This window comes from Danio aesculapii, chromosome 10 (assembly GCF_903798145.1).
Source record: "Danio aesculapii chromosome 10, fDanAes4.1, whole genome shotgun sequence".
Taxonomy (NCBI): domain Eukaryota; kingdom Metazoa; phylum Chordata; class Actinopteri; order Cypriniformes; family Danionidae; genus Danio; species Danio aesculapii.
In genome coordinates this window covers 41,820,654-41,840,861 of record NC_079444.1, presented here as the reverse complement: position 1 = coordinate 41,840,861, position 20,208 = coordinate 41,820,654, and the positions used below count along the sequence as shown (strand labels likewise).

Here is a 20,208-nt window from a genome sequence, read left to right as displayed (position 1 = left end):
TCGAGGATGACATCGCCATCTGACGACTGGGAGAGTCAGCGAAAATAAACATTAGAGAGTTCGTTGCTTGGTTACAGTACACTAATTATTTTAAGAGGTTTAGTCGAGATCGACCATTGCTTGACAATTAAAGTTGTTTTTCGTATATAAATGGTTGATTTAAGGGTACTAAAGTGGTCTGGACAATAAAGGTAAGGGTTTGATTATGATTTATTTATTAAACTATCATTTTATTTACATGTTTTTAGTGCAAAAAGCACTAGTATGCGCCATATTTTTCGTGTAATAGCTTTTTTGTGAATATGTGGTATTATTTTAATCTCATAAACATTTGTTTACACTTTGTTATTCGTCCCAAAACGCTTTTAATAAATAGATAAGTAAATACCACGTGGTGTTCCGTACGAAATTTGTGCATTTGATTGAAAAATGTTTAATATATATCTTTTTAACATCGATAGAATAAAGGCAGTAGAAATTATACCGCATTTTTGTCATGCACAAGCATTGCTATAATAAGCTACATTATTATATGTAACCATTTAATATTTTTAATATAATGAGCATTACACTACCTTACAAAAATCTTGACACCCATCCAAGTTTTAGGAACAGCAAATAATAACTTGACTTCTAGTTGATCATTTGGTCTCAGAAGTGGTTTATATGAAAGGCAAAGGCCTCTAGATTACACTTATTTTACCAAAATAAAATATGATCATTAAAATGCACCAATTGTGTAGAATGAACCACACTGCAAAATAATGTGTATATTGGCACATAATATTCTAATAAAATAATATTGATGTTTATTCAGTGCAGTATGCCTTATGTGAAAAGACCCCAGACCACAGAACCACTAGTGAAACTTTGGGACAGAAAGGCTCAAAAATGTGGACTTCATCACACGGTGTATTCCGTCAGTGGAGATCAATACACGGGCGAATGGATGGATAATAAGAAGCACGGTAATGTTTAAGTGCTTGAATATTCAATGGCATGTTTTAAACATGACAGGCCGTGAAGATCACAGTAAGAACAAGCCTTAATTGAACCGACTTTGATATTCAGATGTGCTCTGCAGATTATGTGTTTCTTTTATCAAAGTTTGATTTAGTAGAACGAGAGCTCATTTTGCCCTAAGTAAAGGAATAGTTCTGGCAACACGGTGGCTCAGTGGTTAGCACTGTCGCCTCTCAGCAAGAAGGTTGCTGGTTCGAGTCCCAGCTGGGTCAGTTGGCATTTCTGTGTGGAGATTGCATGTTCTCCAGTGTTGGCGTGGGTTTCCTCCGGGTGCTCCCCCACAGTCCAAACACATGTGCTATAGGGGAATTGGAAAAACTAAATTAGCTGTTGTGAGTAGGTGTGAGAATGAGTGTGTTTGGGTGTTTCCCAGTAATGGGTTGCAGCTGGAAAAGCATCCGCTGTGTAAAACATGTGCTGGATAAGTTGGCGGTTCATGGTGGCGATCCCTGATTAATAAAAGGGACTAAGCCGAAGGAAAATAAATGAATGAGTAAAGAGATAGCTCTCCCAAAAATGAAAATTCTGTCATCATTTCCTCATCCTCCACTTGTTTCAAACTGTTTTGAGTTTCTTCCTTCTGTTAAACACATAAGAAAATATACTCAAGAATGCTGAAAATGCACTTTTTTTATTCCTATAGTTGACCCTTCGCTAAGCCCCGCCCTCCTTAGTTACTGTTGCTACGCCTGTCAAGCTTTTGTGCCTGGCACATCTATTACAATATGTATGCGCCGGTGTCAGACATTCCCAGGGAGATTATAAGTAATTTTTGACAAACAGGTGAGATTTCTAAGTAAGCCTGACAAAAAATCTGTAATTTTACAGTTTATTTCCGGCAGCTGGTGGTGCCAAAAACAAACGTGAATTAACCATACCTGTCAACCCTCTCGTTTTTCCCGGGATTCTCCCGTATTTTACAGTTCTATCTCGATATCATCCCGTAAAAGTATTTCTCGCGTATTTTCATTCTTTCTCTGAAAAGTGGCAAATAAACATTAAAGAGCCGAGCCTCCCTATACGCAACCCATACCGCCGAACCACCAGGGGCCGCCTCTTGCTCATAAATGTTAGTCTGTTCTGTGCTTTCGCTTTGTTTAGGCATAAAACACATTGAAATAAATATAAATACGGTGGCATTCCCTTCTTTTTCATTACAGGGGCCATCTCCCCCTCATATGCAATCATCATGCATGACTGTCAGCTGATGCGGTCCATAGTGATAAACAGGTGCTGTTTCCCAAACGGATTCTGGACACGCGATTTGAAGCGGAGAGAAAGTCTGGGCTTTGGGTGCGTGTTTAAACAGACATATACACATAATAATAATAATTATTATATCTTAAGATGTCAATCTTGGGGGGAGGGGGGGTTCAAACACAACTAATTTCGTCCTAAATGAGCATAAAATTTAGGAAAGCAATCGAAAGCTTTCATTATAACGTTAGATCTGTGCATTTTTAAAGTGACACTTCTGTTAATGTAGTAAAACGAAACAAAATCTAAATAAATAAGATTCATTGGGTGCTCTTTAATCGAGCCATTAGCGGTGCGTGACTGTCAGCTGACGGGGTCCATTGTGATAAATAGACACTGCTCTTTAATCAGAATGTGTAAGTTATACAGTGAAGAAACGGCTAATGAGATCTTAGTAGCTTGATTCTATTTCATTATAATAGCTATTAAGTTTAATAAGCTGTTTGCTAATGTATTTGCTGCTAATGTATACCGTTTAATTTTTCTTTTGTAAATAATAATAAAACATATTACTGACCATTTAACTGTTTCTTACAATTAAACAGCTCCAAATGAACATATTTAGTAATTTGGTGGATTTGTTTAAGGGAGGGGGGGGTCCCTTATTTTGGTGGGCATATCCCTTATTTTCACATCCCAATGTTGACAGGTATGAAAATAATGGACATTAAATTACAGAAATTTCCGTAAAATTAAATTTTCTGGTAAATTTCTGTTATTCACCCTGTTATTTTACAGTAAATGTCTGTAATTTATCAGCCGTTATTTTACGTTTTATTACGGTAAATAAACTGTAAAATTACAGATTTTTTTTAACAGTGTAGTATACATTACAGCGGTATACTCATGACATAATACGCAACCGATAAAGAACAATTTAATTAAAATTGAAGCTAGGTTAGCCTAGCCGCCTCATACACTGACCATTCAACAGCTTAGTTCATGCACAGCAGGAGAAGTGACATTTAAAAATAATCTAATAATAACAAATTAAACTGTGATTTCTCTATTTTTCAGCCAAAAAGCCTGAAAGACTTTTGTTATACAGTGAAATATTTTCCCTACTAGCAAATATTAATCCGACACCAAATATAAAAAGAAACCGACACCAAATATAAAAGCAGACACTAACCCGCTCTAACACCGTCACCAATGACTAAATCTCCAAAAGACAGATGAAAACATTGGTGAATTGACACGGACATGAAGATGTTACAATGACTGAAAAACAGCTGCAGGTGAAGTATATTAATCGCAATTTGTGATCATATATCATATTTCTGTTGATATGTAATCCAAATATTCGTAGCTTGAAACATGGAAATATGACTAAATTGTGCTGCCTTTACAGCCCCCCACATGGCTTGATCCACATTTGCCAAAAATTCCACCACCCCGTCCAAACTTTTAGGATACCGGGTATCAGATTTGCACGATCCATATGCACAACTCTTTAGCTTGTTTCCCTCGCTTGAAAGCTTGACAGGCCTACTGCCCCTATTTACGATTGCTAAGCCACGATTGGTCTGTGGCGGTTTTCGGGTGTGGCTTAGCGAGGGCTCAATTGATGTCAATGGTTGCTTTTTCCCAACATTCTCCAAAATATCTTCTTTTTTTTGCAGAAATCATTTATAAAAGTTTAGAATCGCTTCAGTAATTGATGAGGAAATTGTCATTTTTGGGTAAATTGTCTCTTTAAACAACTGTTCATTAACATACATTTTACTCTGCTAAGGAAAGGGAAAGCAGGTTTGGAAGAGAGCAGGAATAGTCTATGATGGAGACTGGAGGTGTGGAAAGCGGGACGGGTTTGGAACCCTAAGCAGGACGGACCCTGAAACCAAAGACTATACGAGGGTTTATGTCGGGTCTTGGAGGAATGACAAGAAGGAAGTGAGTAGCAAAGACACCTTATTAAATAAAATGGTTTGCCAAATTAGGACATAAAAAACGATGGTCCTTGGCAGGTCTTAATGGGGACCTATTATGCAAATATCACCTTTATAAGCACACCTTTAAACACAGTTGTGTGGCAGCAGTGTGTGAATATAAGCAGCTTCTAATGGTAAACATGTATTAATTGTATTGTTTATAATCAGACTTGATAATAACAGTCTGCAGAAACACTTTGATTGACATCCTCCCTTTGCATGTGTCAGCAGAGGAGGAAAGCCCCACCCACTAGTGACCGCCTCTCCCTCATTAGCATATAGGACATTAGTCTTGTTTTGAATCTGCCACTATGCTGACATACAGGTATTTGTAGCTCCGCCCTCTTTTAAAAAGAGCACAATCTCATTTGCATTTAAAGCGACATTCACCAAAACAGCATAATTGTAAGCCTAAAAGAGGCAGTTTCAGAGAGTATAAAACATTATCAGTGTGGTATTTTGAGCTGAAACAATACACACACTCACACACACTCTAGGCACATCAGAGACTTATTTTACATCTTGTAAAAAGGGGCATAATAGGTCCCCTTTAAAAATGTGTTATTATTTGTCATTTTTTATTTCACAAAAATAAAAGATAGAAGGGCCATGGGTGACAAACTTAGGGTTCAGATGCCTGTAGATCCACTTTTAGCATTAATGAAAATTAAATGGAAATTCTGTTATTAATTTCTCACCCTCAAGTCAATTCCTTAAGACCTTCGTTCATCTTCTGAACACAAACTAAGATGTTTAAAGTGAAATCAGAGAGCTCCCTCATCCTCCACAGACAGCAAAATAAGTTCCAGACTCAAAGTGCAGAAAAATACCAAAAAACCTCCTCAAAACAGTTCATATCATGACTTCAGTGGCTGAATCATAATATTATCAAGCCACGACTATCAAAATCTTTCCTCTATAAACAGCTCCTCAGTGTCAGTATAGGGCGCACGCACACTTTACATTTGGCTATTATGTATTATCATTATGTATTTTCAATGATTAGGTTATATTATCTGAATATTGTAATAAAAGATAAAAGGATGAATTAGTATACACATTTATTTCCAGTGCTTTCTTTTCTTATAGTTGAAGTCAGAATTATTAGCCCCCTGTATATTTTTACCCCCAATTTCTGTTTGACGGAGAGAAGATTTATAAACATAATAGTTTTAATAACTCATCTCTAATAACTGGTTTATTTTATCTTTGTCATGATGACAGTACATAATATTTGACTAGATATTATTCAAGACACTTCTATACAGCTTACAGTGACATTTAAAGGCTTAACCAGGTTAATTGGGCAAGTTATTGTATAATGATGGTTTGTTCTGTAGACAATCGAAACAAATATTGCTTAAAGGGGCTAATAATTTTGACCTTAAAATGGGTTTAGAAAAATTCAAAACTGCTTTTATTCTAGCCGAAATAAAACAAATAAGACTTTCTCCAGAATAAAAAATATTATAGGAAATACTGTGAAAAATTCTTTGCTCTGTTAAACATCATTTGGGAAATATTTGATAAAAAGAAAAAAAAATCTAATTAAAAAATGGCCTATAATTTTGACTTCAACTGTATAATAGTCTATGTTTGACCATGTCCACATTGAAACTGTCAGTCTTTCATTCACAGGGTGCTGGGTCATATTTCTACAGTGCGTCTGCATTCTATGAGGGCCAGTGGAGTGGAGATCAGAGGAGCGGATGGGGACGAATGCAGTATGAGAATGGAGAGCTGTATGAAGGAGAGTGGCTGAGGGACAAACATCACGGGGAGGGCTTGATTTTACTAGGTACACTCAAAACTGTTTGCAAAAGTGCATTCAAATGTACATTTCTAATTTTAATGTTCATATTATTATCATTAAAATGAGTGGTGGATCTCCTGAAAATGGGATTACTAACATTTAGGGCTGCGCAATATAATGAAAATTATCGTTATAGTATCTGTAATATACATATCGCAGACATGTGTGGTTAAATATCTTGTGCATTGTTCATTCATTTTTTTTCGCCTTAGTCCCTTATTTAATCTGGGGTCGCCACAGTGGAATGAACTGCCAACTTATCCAGCATGTTTTACACAGCGGATGCCCTTCCAGCCACAACCCATCACTGGGAAACATTCATACACACTCATTCACACACATACACTACGGATAATTTAGCCTACCCAATTCACCTATACCGCATGTGTTTGGACTTGTGGGGGAAACCAGAGCACCCGGAGTAAACCCACACGAACGCAGGGAGAACATGCAAACTCCACACACAAATGCCAACTGACCCAGCCGAGGCTTGAACCAGCGACCTTCTTGCTGTGACGCAACAGCACTAACTACTGCGCCACCTCATCACCTTGTGCATTGTTTGTTTATCTAAATTTGACCAATCAGATCGGGCCTTACTATCTCTAGTCACGTCTCTGCAGTAAATGGTAATCCTCTATTGGTCGGAGCTGAAAAGAAATACTTATGAAGGCCAATCAGACTCAGAATTTCTCCGGAGGCTTTTACTCATAGTATTTAAAAGACTAAATGTTTGCACCTAGACAGGCTTTTAGTCTGAATTAGAATAAATTATTATTATTTTAATATCATAAAACAAAGAAATGATTAAAAACGGCTAATTAAAATAGCATTTTTCTAGGGAAATGTTATATCATAGGAAATATCGTTATCGCAAAACTCAGCAACAATATCACATAGTTATTTCCAGTGTTGTACAGCCGTAATCATGTTTGTCCCAGAGTAAATAAAAATAAAATATTAATTATATAAAAATCGTGATATCACATACAACTAAATGACAATGATTTCAAACTTAAATCATACATGGAGAACAAAACACAACAGCTGATGAAACACTGACAGTCACGAAATGGCATAGACAGAGTCCAGACCTGAATATTATTGAGGCTGTGTAAAAATCAGAGAAAAGAAAAACATGACAGCTGATTAATATTATTTAACTACATGTACTTACTATATGGTTAGGATGAGCTGTAAGTTGCAGGTAATTATGTGTAACTTATTGTTATTACTATAGTAAGTACATTAAACATGCGTAACAAGGACAACGTAAAAATATAGTGTTACCTTATTGATTTTTTAGTGTTTCCAATTTTGAATTGCATATATATATTTCTGTATACTCTGAATAAAGAAGCAGAGCTATTTTCCTCTTTTTGTAAAGCTAATGGAAACCGCTTTGTGGGCACCTGGAGTGATGGGAAGAAGAACGGACATGGCCAGTTGTTCTTCCTGGACCGAGGGCAGCTGTACGAAGGGTTCTGGGTCGACGATGTTGCTAAATGTGGAAGCATTTCTGATGTCGGAAGAGAAACAGCAGTCAGACCGACAGTCTATCCCATTCCTAAGGTCAATGATTAACATGGACGTTTGCTCATTTGCATGATTTCCATATTAACAGTAGTGCATGAAGCAAATGCGAGCGTTTAGTCACAGGTTCTGACCAGCTTTAGTCTTATGTTGCATAGGTATGCTTTTGAGAATAGCCAACAATAGTGTAGAAGTCAAAATGATTGATTTTACTTTATATTAAAAAATCATTAGTGTATTAAAGGTGACCTAATATTACAAGATGTAAAATAAGTGTCTGATGTCCCTAGAGTGTGTGTGTGTGTGTGTGTGTGTGTGTGTGTGAAGTTTAATCTTAAAATAACACACAGATAATGTTTTATATATATATTGTCCGTAGTGTATGAATGTGAATGAGTGAATGAGTGTGTATGGATGTTTCCCAGTGATGGGTTGCAGCTGGAAGGACATCCGCTGCGTAAAACATGTGCTGGATAAGTTGGTGGTTCATTTCGCTGTGGCGACCCCTGATTAATAAAGGGATTAAGCTGAAAAGAAAATGACTGAATGAACGAAGCAAAGAGCTTAATTTGTTTATGTTTAAAGGCGATTAATTACAGATATAAAAATAGTTGTTTCTTTGCCAAATATTGTCCTATTATAACAAACCACAGATTAATGTGAAGCTTTAATTATTCAGCTTTCTGATGATATACACCCATTGGCCACTTTATTAGGTACACTGTCCAACTGCTCGTTTATGCAAATTTCTAATCAGCCAATCGCATGGCTGCAGCTCAATGCATTTAGGCATGTGGACATGGTCAAGACGATCTGCTGCAGTTTAAACCGAGCATCAGAATAGGGAAGAAAGGGGATTTAAGAGACTTTGAACGCAGCATGGTTGTTGGTGCCAGACGGGCTGGTCTGAGTATTTCAGAAACTGCTGCTCTACTGGGATTTTCACGCACAGCCATCTCTAGGATTTACAGAGAAAAAGAGAAAATATCCAGTGAGCGGCAGTTCTGTGGGCGCAAATGCCTTGTTGATGCCAGAGGTCAGAGGAGAATGGCCAGACTGGTTCCAGCTGATAGAAAGGCAACAGTAACTCAAATAAGCACTCGTTACAACCGAGGTCTGCAGAAGAGCATCTCTGAACACACAACACGTCCAACCTTGAGGCGGATGGGCTACAGCAGCAGAAGACCACACCGGGTGCCACTGCTGTCAGCTAAGAACAGGAACCTGAGCCTACAATTCACACAGGGTCACCAAAACTGGACAATAGAAGATTGGAAAAATGTTGCCTGGTCTGATGAGTCTCGATTTCTGCTGAGAATTTGGCGTCAACAACATGAAAGCATGGATCCATCCTGCCTTGTATCAACATTTCAAGCTGGTGGTGGTGGTGTAATGGTGTGGGTGATATTTTCTTGGCACACTTTGGGCCCATTAGTACCTATTGAGCATCGTGTCAACACCACAGCCTACTTGAGTATTGTTGCTGACCATGTCCATCCCTTTATGACCCCAGTGTACTCATCTTCTGATGGCTACTTCCAGCAGGATAACACACCATAATGGGTGAATCATCTCAGACTGGTTTCTTGAACATGACAATGAATTCACTGTACTCAAATGGCCTCCCCAGTCACCAGAGCTCAATCCAATAGAGTGCCTTTGGCATGTGGTGGAGCAAAATCTCTGAGGAATATTTCCAGTATCTTGTTGAATCTATGCAACAAAGGATTAAGGCATTTCTGAAGGCAAAAGGGGGTCCAACCCGGTACTAGTAAGGTGTACCTAATAAAGTGGCCAGTGAGTGTATATTTACATACCAATATCCAAAAATGTATCCATATGCCTGGTTTGGTGCTCCAGGGTCACATATGATGTCATTATGCATGTACCTAGTGCTGATTCTCAAATGCTGTAATTATGTTCACAGGTTTGCCTACAGGACCCACAGGCTGTGCTGATAGACGCACAGGCATATTTCACTGAGGATGAAGAGAAATCAGCAGAGATCACGGAGTCGATTCATAAGCAGTATTCACCTTGATGATGACCTGAAGTCAAGAAAAGCAGACCTGTGCAGTGAAACACGGTTTATCAACGCCTCAGTCAGCTTACACTCACAATAAAAACACACCATACATAAAAAAGCAGCCGATACATTATGCATCTATTAACAATGAACAAAATGCTCATTTCAGCAGGACACACACGTGGTAGAAAAGAGCACAAAAAAAGTGTTTGGTTGAAGTGGATTTGATTAAGACTTTAATGTATAAAATGTGGGTTTTCGCACATGTAGTGTACTGATAAAAAAGAGCTGCTGAATCAAACTTAAACAAAATATGAATATAATTTCAAATACTTTAGACAAAATATTACTGTATTTCAATTTGGCAACACTGAACATGTTAAAGAGATCGATCTCCAAAAAAAGTAAACTTCTGTCATCATTTACTCACCCCTTTACCTTCTGTTGTACAAGTAAATATATTCATGCTAAAGAGGATATTTTTCCCTATCATAGATGCTGGTTTCCAACATTCTTCAAAAGAAAAGAAAATAAATGTATATATATATATATATATATATATATATATATATATATATATATATATATATATATATATATATATATATATATATATCTGACAAAAGTGTTGTCGTCTATCCAAGTTTTAAGAACAGCGAATAATAACTTCTAGTTGATCATTTGGTATCAGAAGTGGCTTATATAAAAGGCAAAGGCCTCTAGATTACACTTATTTGACCACAATAAAAAATGATCATGCCTTGATTATTAATGATTTCATTAGGACAGTAAGGTCTGACTTTGCTTAGACAAAAGTCTCATCACTGAACAGAAATAATATCCAGTATAGAATATGTGGTCATGCTGCAGTGGAAACAGAATGAAAGCGTTCTTGCAGGACTCCCAGAGTTCATCAAGATTCTTTGGCTTCATCTTCAATGCCTCCTCTATCTTACCCCAGACATGCTCAATAATGTTTAGCTCTGGTTAAAGGGCTGGCCAATCCTGCAGCACCTAGTATGAGGAGCGCTATCCTGCTGAAGAATTTGCCCTCTCCTGTGGTTTGTAATGTAATGGGCAGCACAAATGTCTTGATACCTCAGGCTGTTGATGTTACAGTCCACTCTGCAGATCTCTCGCAGGCCCTTATACCGAACATAACCCCAAACCATGACTTTTCCTTCACCAAACTTGACTGATTTCTGTGAGAATCTTGGCTCCATGAGGGTTCCAGTAGGTCTTCTGCAGTATTTGTGATGATTGGGATGCAGATCAACAGATGATTCATCAGAAAAATCCACCTTCTGACACTTTTCCAAATGATCAACTAGAAGTCAAGATATTATTTATTTGTTGCTCTTACAACTGACATCGACGACAAGACTTTTGTCAGGTAGTGTACAAAAACTGCTTTTAATCTACATTCTCAGAAATAAAGGTATAAGAGCTGTCACAGGGGTGGTACCTTTTTAAAAGCTACACACATGTACCTAAGGGGTCCCTATTAATACCTCAAGGGTACATATTACCTAAAAAGTACAAAAGTGTACCTCTTAAAATGTTTAGATACAAATATAAGCTTTTGAGGTACCAATGTGGACCCTTTAAGTCCCTATTTGTATCTTTTGAAAAGGTACCACCCCAGTGACAGCTCTTGTACCTTTACCGAGAGCGTAGCTGAAATAAAACAAAGACTTTCTCCAAAAAAATAAAAAATTCTATAGGAAATACTGTGAAAAATTTCTTGCTCTGTTAAACATCATTTGGGAAATATTAGAAAAAAAATTATACATTATATAAATTATTATATTTATATAAAATATTAGATATGTTCAACAGAAGAAATAAACTCATAAACACCACAAGAGGGTGAGTAAATGCTCAGTATATTTTATCTCTTGGGTAAACTATTCTTTTAAAGTGGCATTTTAGCTATTTTCACAAACCTTTAATGCACTTCTGCTTGACAAACACTTTGTTTAAGATGTGTTTAATCCTACAATCCTGCTAGCTCCTCAGCCGTGACGGATTTAAGTACTCGCATCAAAACCTCAGGACCAACTGAGGCCCCTTTAATGGGAATCCGTTTCAAATGCTACCAAAAAAGGTCAGACAAACATGTTGATAAAGTGCCTTTGTTTCTACTAAAGATGTGCTCACACACACTGGGGGCTCATTTAAGAAAACAATAGTTTGAGTAAGACTGTGTGTGTGTTTTTGGTTTGGATTCCGCTGTTCAACAGCAAAGCCCTGATTCAGAACGCATTAAAATGATTTGGTCAAGTGGACATAAGTGTCCCCTGCACTGTGGTAACTTCAAAAACAGACTCTGACCAGTGTTTAAAAATTGATTTCGCAATGTACACACGTTTGTAAGAAAGTAATAGAAAGCTGTTTCTGCTACAGAATTATTAAATACAAGTCCAAATTTTATATTTGTGAGACAGAATTGAAAGACATTAAGTCAGATAAACGTAACAAGATTTAAAACAAAATAAAAAGTTAAAATTGTTATAAAAGTTTAGAATTGTGGTATATAAACTGAATTTCCAACACAATCTCACAGCAATTCGTAACTTTTTGATTTAGTGGCTAATTCGTACAATCTAATTCGTACAATATAGTAAGATTTGCTCATCACCCAATGACGGTTGGGTTTAGGGGTGGGGTTTGGTGCCACGCCTCCTTTTTAAAATCGTACATTTTCATATGACTGAACTCAGACGAATTAGACACTAAACTGACAAAACGTAAAATACCAGCCTGATCTCACGAGAAAACGTAAGTATTTTACGTTTTGTCAGTTTAGTGGCTAATTCGTACGAATTCGTACAAGTTCAGTCGTACGAAATTGTACGATTTTAAAAAGGAGGCGTAGCACCTAACCCCATCCCTAAACCCAACCGTCATTGGGGGATGAGCAAATCGTACTAAATTGTACGAATTAGATCGTACAAATTTGTACGAATTAGCCACTAAATCAAAAAGTTACGAATTGCTGTGAGATTGTGTTGAAAATACTTATGTTTTCTCGTGAGATCATCCTGGAATTTCACAACAAAAAAAGATGTTTGCCGTTTGTTAAAACCACTTATTTAAATTATATCTTTTCAAACTTAATTCTTGAATTTTTTTGGCACAACTTAATTGTTTTATGTTCAATCAACTATAATAAGTTAACTTAATTCACGTTTTCTCAACACAAATCGATTATGTGGATCCCAGCATTTTTATACTGTGTTGCACGATAACGGCGAGAACTAGGAATTTGTAAAAGGCGGAAAGGAAAGGCAGAACTGCAAGATATACGCAGAATTTTGAGAAATGAAACTGAATTTGTGAGTTGTTATCTCAGAATAGTGAAAAAGTGACAATTACAAGAATAAACCTACAGGTATAATCTTCACTCAAAAAATGACTTTTGTTTCTTGTTTAAACTACTTATTTAAAATGAGTTGAAACAACACAATTCTTCAGTTTTTTTTTGTTCTGGGGTAACTTAATTGTTTTGTGTTTGGACAACATGAAGGAATTTATTTACAGTGTTAAAACTAGGGTTGTCACAATACTGGTATTCGATACCAGTCAGTACTGAAATTGTAAAAATGTCTGTTTCCCGCAAACATTTGAGTGCTGTTGAGCGCATTCTTAAACAGCGCTGATTTGCCAGTGTGTTCACGTGCTCAACAGAAGAGACTGTGATTGGCTGTGAAGATCATCAGTTCACTGTACTCACCACTGATGCAGGGAGTAGCCGCATCAGCCGCGATTCATCTGCGAATCACTCGTATGTCAGCCTAAGGCTGATTTATACTTTTGCATCAAGTGCCGTGTATGGTCTGGCGCAGCCTTCACGCAGTCGCATAGCCCTCGGCGTGGCTGAAGCTGACTACATGTCGAAACAACGTGTAGTGCAAGCTCTGTGATTGATTGGGTTGGTACCGGTGATGAGTGTGGCCGGTGCTAAAAGCTGCAAGCCCAATGAAGCGAATGTTTACAAGTATCAAGTCCTGTGAAGGAGCTCCAAATGGAAACTTTTGTTTTGTGTTTACCTTATGACGTTGCAAAGTAGTTGCACGTCCGCCAGTTCCCGCCTCTGATTGAGCGAGTTTTAGCTACTTGTAGCGTTCAAAAAAAACAGAACACCTATGAAGAAACTCGATAAAGAGGAACATAAAGACCTACTGCCAGCTAGTGTTTCAGAAGTGTTATTGCAGAGAAACACAAACAGCATGCAGAAGTATAAATACACAACTACGCGCAAGGCAGGCGATGTGGGTCATGTCCCAAAGTATATACCAGCCTTTATAGACAAGCCAGCTGATCGACGTGACTTTGAAACACTCCAGTGTCCCTGTATCTGTGTTTACGCTCAGTCAACAGCGATGAGTTCATTGAACTGATGACCTTCAAGGCCAATCACAGTTATTTCTGTTGAGCACGTGAACACAATGGCAAATCAGTGCTGTTTAAGAATGCGCTGAACAGCACTCAAATGTTAGCAGGAAATGGATGTTTTAAAAATTCCAGTATCGTAACAACACTGTAATAAACGGCAATATATAAACTTGGAATTCTGAAAAACTCAAGTTTGAGGAAAAAGATTTAACTCAAAATATTGATAGAACAGAAGAAATCCAAGAGAAACTACGATTTGGGATATCCTGAACTGTGAGATCTGAACTTGTAACTGAGGCATTTTTATACACTACCAATTATTCTTTATATATATCAACTTAACTTAAAATGGCAAAATATTAAGTCACAATTCTGAGAAAGGTCAGAATTCTAAGATACAGTGGGGGAATTAAGTATCAAACACGTCACCATTTTTCTCAGAAAACATATTTCTAACGGTGCTGTTGACTTGAAATTTTCTGCAGATGTTGGTAACAACTAAAGAAATCCAAATATGAAAAGAAAACAAAACTAATTAAGTTTAGAAATGAAGTTATGTGTAATAAACTGAAATGACGCAGGAAAAAAGTATTGAACACATGAAGAAAGGGAGGTGTAGCTCGGCAGTGAAAGCCCAGACAGCAGCTGAAATCTCTCAGTAGTTCTTCAGCAACACTCCGCTCTTCCTCAGTGTAAATGAATATCAGCTGCTTCAGTCCAACATCTACATTAGCAGGATGAAGATGAACCCAGGGTGGACATTTCAGCAGGACAGTGATCCAAAACACAGCCAAGGAGACTCTCGAATGCTTTCAGAGAAAGAAAATCAAGCTGTAGAATGGCCCATCCAATCACCTGATCCGAATCCGATAGAAAATACAAAATAAAGCTCAGATTTGATAGACGAGACCCACAGAACCATCAATATTTTGATACTCTGTTGAAGTCTGAAAGTCACACCTGAGCATTACATGTGACTTCATTCTCCATATGAGAGGCGTCTTTAAGCTGCCGTCACCAAAAAAAGCCTTTAATATAAAGTATTAAACACATTTCAGTAGTTCAGCACTTTCTCCTGGAGTCATTTCATTGTTATTACACAGAACTCATCTTTCAGATTACTTTGTTTTGTTTTTATGTTTGTACGGTTTGGGATTTTACCAACATCAGCATTTCCACATCAGCTGCTTCTTTAGAAATATTATTTCCAGGAAAAGACATGATGTGTTCAATACTTATTTGCCCCACTGTACATTTTCTCATTCTGTAGCAGAAACTAGCTTTCACTACATGTAGCTTGCCTTTGTGAAAACAAAAAAAAAAACGTAAGTAACAAAACTGGCACAGCTGCCGTACAGAAATAAAGGATTTTTTCCCTGTGGTGAATTAAGAAGAGAATAAAATACAAATAAAAAATATATATCCATAAAACATGCAGCGCATGCTGTCACAGTGTACAAACCCTCAACACATAGAAAACTGGACGCTCCAGGGTGTCCACATGCAAGAGACAGACTGATACCACAGTCAAAAACACAATGTGTTGCAACATAAAAAAAAACAAGAACAGAAGCTCTATAAACTCAAACTAGGGATAAAGAGAACCAGGAGACTGTAAAGTAGACACCTCTTCCCTGTGGTCCAGCTCGTTCTGCAGGTCCTCCAACTCCTCCAGCTCCTGAAACTGACGGTCAGTCTTATGGCTGACCAGCGAACGGTAGAAATGCACCGCGAACACGATAAAAACCAAACCGAAAGGCACCATGATAGAGGTAGAGGTGATGGCAGCGGCCACCCCGGCAGACACAGTGCCGTTTTTCTGGTCCTTGGGCTTAATGGGTAAAAACTTGACCCAGCAGAGCAGGACGACCTCGGCCAAGAAGAGCAGCGTCCCGATGACGGTGGAAAAGGCCCAGGCCAGCTCGATGTGGCGGTGCATGCGCTCGTGCGGAGACTCTTTGACGGAGTTCAGGTTGTGTACGTTGCTCACAGCCTCGATGTTGGGCAGGATGCAGGTGCTCACCATCAGGGCGAACAGGTGAACGGCCACCAACACCGTGGTGCAGGCGCTGAACGCGATCAGCAGACCAGGGGGATAGTCGTGATTGGTGTCCAGCTGGACCTCCACCATAGCCACCTGTTCAGTGCAGAGATGGTGATGATGGTGATGTATTTTTATTTAATGCCATGCATGTCAGCAACAAAGCCTATTTTCATGGCAAGAGCATTTCATTAATAAATAAACAATTAAAAACAACAATTCAATGTACAGATGAATACGACAAAAATTATTGGTTAAAAATGCCATTTTTGGCCAAAAGAGAATTAATTATTTATTTAAAAATGCTGCCACAAAAACACATGTGCGACTTAATAGGGTATATGCCGAGCTAGTGTGTTTCCCATACTGATAAACCTCCGGTGACCTGTTATTGTGGGTTTTTTCCATTTTATATGGTTCCTTTTACAGCATCGATGTTGTAATGTAATTAAAATACAGTTAATTAAACAGACTTTGGCATTCATTTAGTTGTTTAAGCGTAAAACGAGACAAAAAGCCGTTTACTCGCACGCGCCCGTCAGAATCGGCAGGCTAGCGCAGAAGCTCCATTGAATATACTGGGGTAAAATAAATGTTCATATTATAAAGACATGGCGGGGGAAAATGTAATGTAATGCAGTGCTTCTTGTACAATCTGAGACCCACTTTATATCGAATATCACTCAGCCAGTGGAGATCGCTGATTTTTAAAGAAAACAGACCTTAAACACACCGATTTTGCATTGACATACAATACACCGGAAACGATTAACCCAGGTTACTGGCAAATTAAAAGTCCTATTAGCATGCTTCGACATATACCGCATTAATTAATTAATTACCATTTCATAAAAGAGCTGCAGGTTTGATGTGGTAGTTTTAACAGCACCAAAGAAAGACCAAGCATAATCACAATGTAAGCTACACTATGCTACTGTTTATTTAAAACCTCTTGAAAAAAGTTGTCAGTTGTCATGACAAATTAATTTAACTACAGTATTTTAGATTCAATTTAATTAATTGTATTAAATCTCATATGTTTAACAGCTTTTACGATTTCGGATTAAACACGCTTTATGGTAGATGATTTATTTTTATTTAATGCCATGTCAGCAACAAAGGCTATTTTCTCTTTTTATAATTATTTATTTATTTATTTATAGCTTTTATTGAGATAGGATAGTGGAGGACAGACCGGAAAGCATTGGGAGCAGAGAGAGAGGAAGGATCATCATAGGAGCTTGAGCTGGAAAATGAACTCGGGTCGCTGTGAGCATCATGGTGCTATATGTTGGCACACTAATGGCCCATTTCTACTGAGTGGTACGGTTCGGTAGGCTTTTATGGCCGTTTCCACTGTCAAAGGGTACCAAAAAGCGACTCATACCGTACCACTTTTTGAATACCCTTTTGAGTACCTAGCACCACAAAAGTGTACCGAAAGGCGGAGCTAGATGCACAGCTGAACGCTATTGGTTTACAGAGCTACATCACTCACTCGCAGACAAGCAGGAGAATGAAAACAAAGGAAGCGCCATTTTTAAATACACAGCCGAGACATTACAGCGTAATAATATATACATATAATTATGTGGTCAAACCGAGCTCAAACAAACCTTGTCGTCATCTTGATGAACAGCCACAAAGCCAAGAAGAACAAAATCTGCCATGTCCTGTTTTTGTTTTACGAGCCCGTCTAAAAGCGTGAGCGGTTTCGCTTTCTCACGATCGCTCGCCGCACATCTATATTTGAAATAATAAACTTCTTGAGCCGATGATAATAACGTGCGCTTGATTATTGAAGTGCTTCTGACATCCAATCATATCAGAAAAACAGACAAACACGAGAGTGAAGCGCAAAAAAACACAGAAGAAGCCGGAAAAAACAAGAGGAGCAATTGATTCTTTCAGCAACCTAAAACATGAACAAACTGCCATGTTTAACTAGTATCATCAGCTTTTTGGACTATTATGAACTCTATTATTTGGGCTATTCCTTCAATGGAATGACAGAATTACTCTCTAACAGAGGCTACATGTGCTGCTGAAGATTAAAGACACAGATGAGAGGTTTGCTCTGACTGTGGGCTATATTTTGTGGGTTCATTTTTGAGCAAAAAAACATGGGTCAATCTTGTATGCCTACTGTGTAGAAATTCTGAGAATTAAACTGCACAACCCAAAAGAAATAATGCCAATCCAATTGATAAGAGGTGACTCACCCTAAAACAAACATGATTAATTCTATTTTATTTGACATTTTTGCATCTATGAGGGAAAAGCTTGGTTATGGATGAGACAGATGTGAAATTGCCACTTGTGTGACTTTGCTAAATGAAATATAATTGTATGAAAACACTAACAGAGACATTTTTGAGTATTTTAAAATACTTTCTTACACAAAAAATGTAGAAACGATTTCTCTATTTTGGTGAAAACTTATTGTTTTTCATGGCAAGGATGACATTAGCATGGAATTGCTCATTTATTGTTTAAAAAAAAAGGTCCTTTTACATTCTAATTTAAATTAAGAGTTTTTATTTCTATTGTCTATGCACTGAGATTGATGTGGATTGTATTATTTAGTCAAGTAATTAAATTACTTAATAACTATGTTACTTATTAGAAGTAATATAAATACTTTCTAAACTTCAATATTATTCATTTATTTATTCTTTTCGGCTTAGTCACTTTATTATTCAGTGGTGGCCACAGTGGAGTGAACCGCTAACTTATCCAGCATATGTTTTACACAGTGGATGCCCTTCCAGCTGCAACCCATCACTGGGAAACATCCATACACACTCATTCACACATACACTATGGACAATTTAGCTTACCTAATTCCCCTATAGCGCATGTGTTTGGACTGTGGGGGAAACCAACGCCAACACGGGGAGAACATGCAAACTCCACACAGAAATGCCAACTGGCGCAGCCGGGACTCGAACCAGCGACCTTCTTTCTGTGAGGCGATTGTGCTACCCACTGTGCTGCCTACTTCAATATCAATAAACACTTAAATAATTAAAATTTGAAATTGTAAAATAGAAATCAATTACTTTTTAGAGGTAAGTCACACAACACTGCAAACAACTAAGTTTAACTTTAACTATTTGCTAAATAATATTTTTTTTCATGGCAAGGTTGACATTTGCTCGTATCCGGTTAATATCCGGTGTTTTGTTTCTCGGGATGCTCTTTATAAACATCACCGAGAAACTGCAACAGTGCCCTGAATACTCTGAATACTAGAAGGGATACAGCTGCAGACGGAAGTTAACGATAGTTATTTATATTTATTAAATTCCCTATTAATTAGATTTTATTAACACCTACCCCTACCATCATATTAATGAAAAAACAGTAATTATACTGAGAATTATTAACATAGATTATTAAATTACGCATTAAATTGTATTTTACTAACGTCTAGCCCTATTCCAACCATAAACCCAACTATCACAGTAATGTAAAAACACTAACAATACCAAAGTATTATTCATATTATTAATTAAATTACCCATTAGATTGTAATTTAATAAACGTCGAGTCGTCGACCATTACCACAACCGTCACTGCATAACTACAAAACTCTATTTATACCAAGCATTTTTCATATTATTTATTAAATTACCCATTAAATTGTACTTTAATAACGTATACCTCACATTAATGTAAACATATTAATAACTGTTGTAGTGTCACAAAATCTATGCCAGTATCCGTAGCTGTATCCCTTCTAGACTTTAGCAGAGCGTTACAGCATTAGCACAAGCTAAACAACTGTGGCTGTCAGTTTATGACTGCAGATACGAGTCATGTGACGTCTGGCACTAAAAAGCTTCTGATATAACTAACAAAAACACCTCCAAACAGTCGCTTTTTGCTCAACAACTCGGTGTGTTTAGTGCCAGAGCCGCACCGCGCAGAAATAAACAGCGCGGAGACTCACCATTGCGAAGCCGGATAAAAGCGCAGACGTGCGGCTGGACGCCTTGAGTTTGGCTCTGCTCAGATACAGCTTCCTCCAGGACAGAGCCTGTAACGAGTGCTCGCTCCGACTCATCTTCATCCGGGCAGAAACAAAAAAAGCAGAAAGTGTCGGAGAGTTTCAGCTGGAGAGAGGCATTGTCCGACAACAGTCTGTCAGCTGTTCGCTTCTGAGAGTTCAGCTGAAACTGGA

At 37.7% G+C, this 20,208-nt stretch overlaps 2 protein-coding genes across 2 annotated transcripts; one reads left to right on the top strand and one right to left on the bottom strand.

The window, feature by feature from the left end:
* The first annotated feature begins 103 nt into the window (after positions 1–103).
* morn3 (MORN repeat containing 3) lies at positions 104–10,127 on the top strand. Its single transcript, XM_056466526.1, has 6 exons — positions 104–191; positions 818–968; positions 4,016–4,173; positions 5,850–6,009; positions 7,412–7,596; positions 9,485–10,127. Exons 2-6 carry the CDS (start codon positions 824–826, stop codon positions 9,596–9,598), a joined length of 762 nt encoding a protein of 253 aa, XP_056322501.1. The 5' UTR covers positions 104–191; positions 818–823; the 3' UTR covers positions 9,599–10,127.
* A 2,742-nt stretch (positions 10,128–12,869) lies between these two features.
* orai1b (ORAI calcium release-activated calcium modulator 1b) lies at positions 12,870–20,208 on the bottom strand. The gene is made up of 2 exons (XM_056467258.1): positions 19,978–20,208; positions 12,870–16,118 (listed from the first exon to the last, which is right to left on the bottom strand). The coding sequence occupies exons 1-2, from the start codon at positions 20,095–20,097 to the stop codon at positions 15,570–15,572; spliced, it is 669 nt and encodes a 222-aa protein (XP_056323233.1). The 5' UTR covers positions 20,098–20,208; the 3' UTR covers positions 12,870–15,569.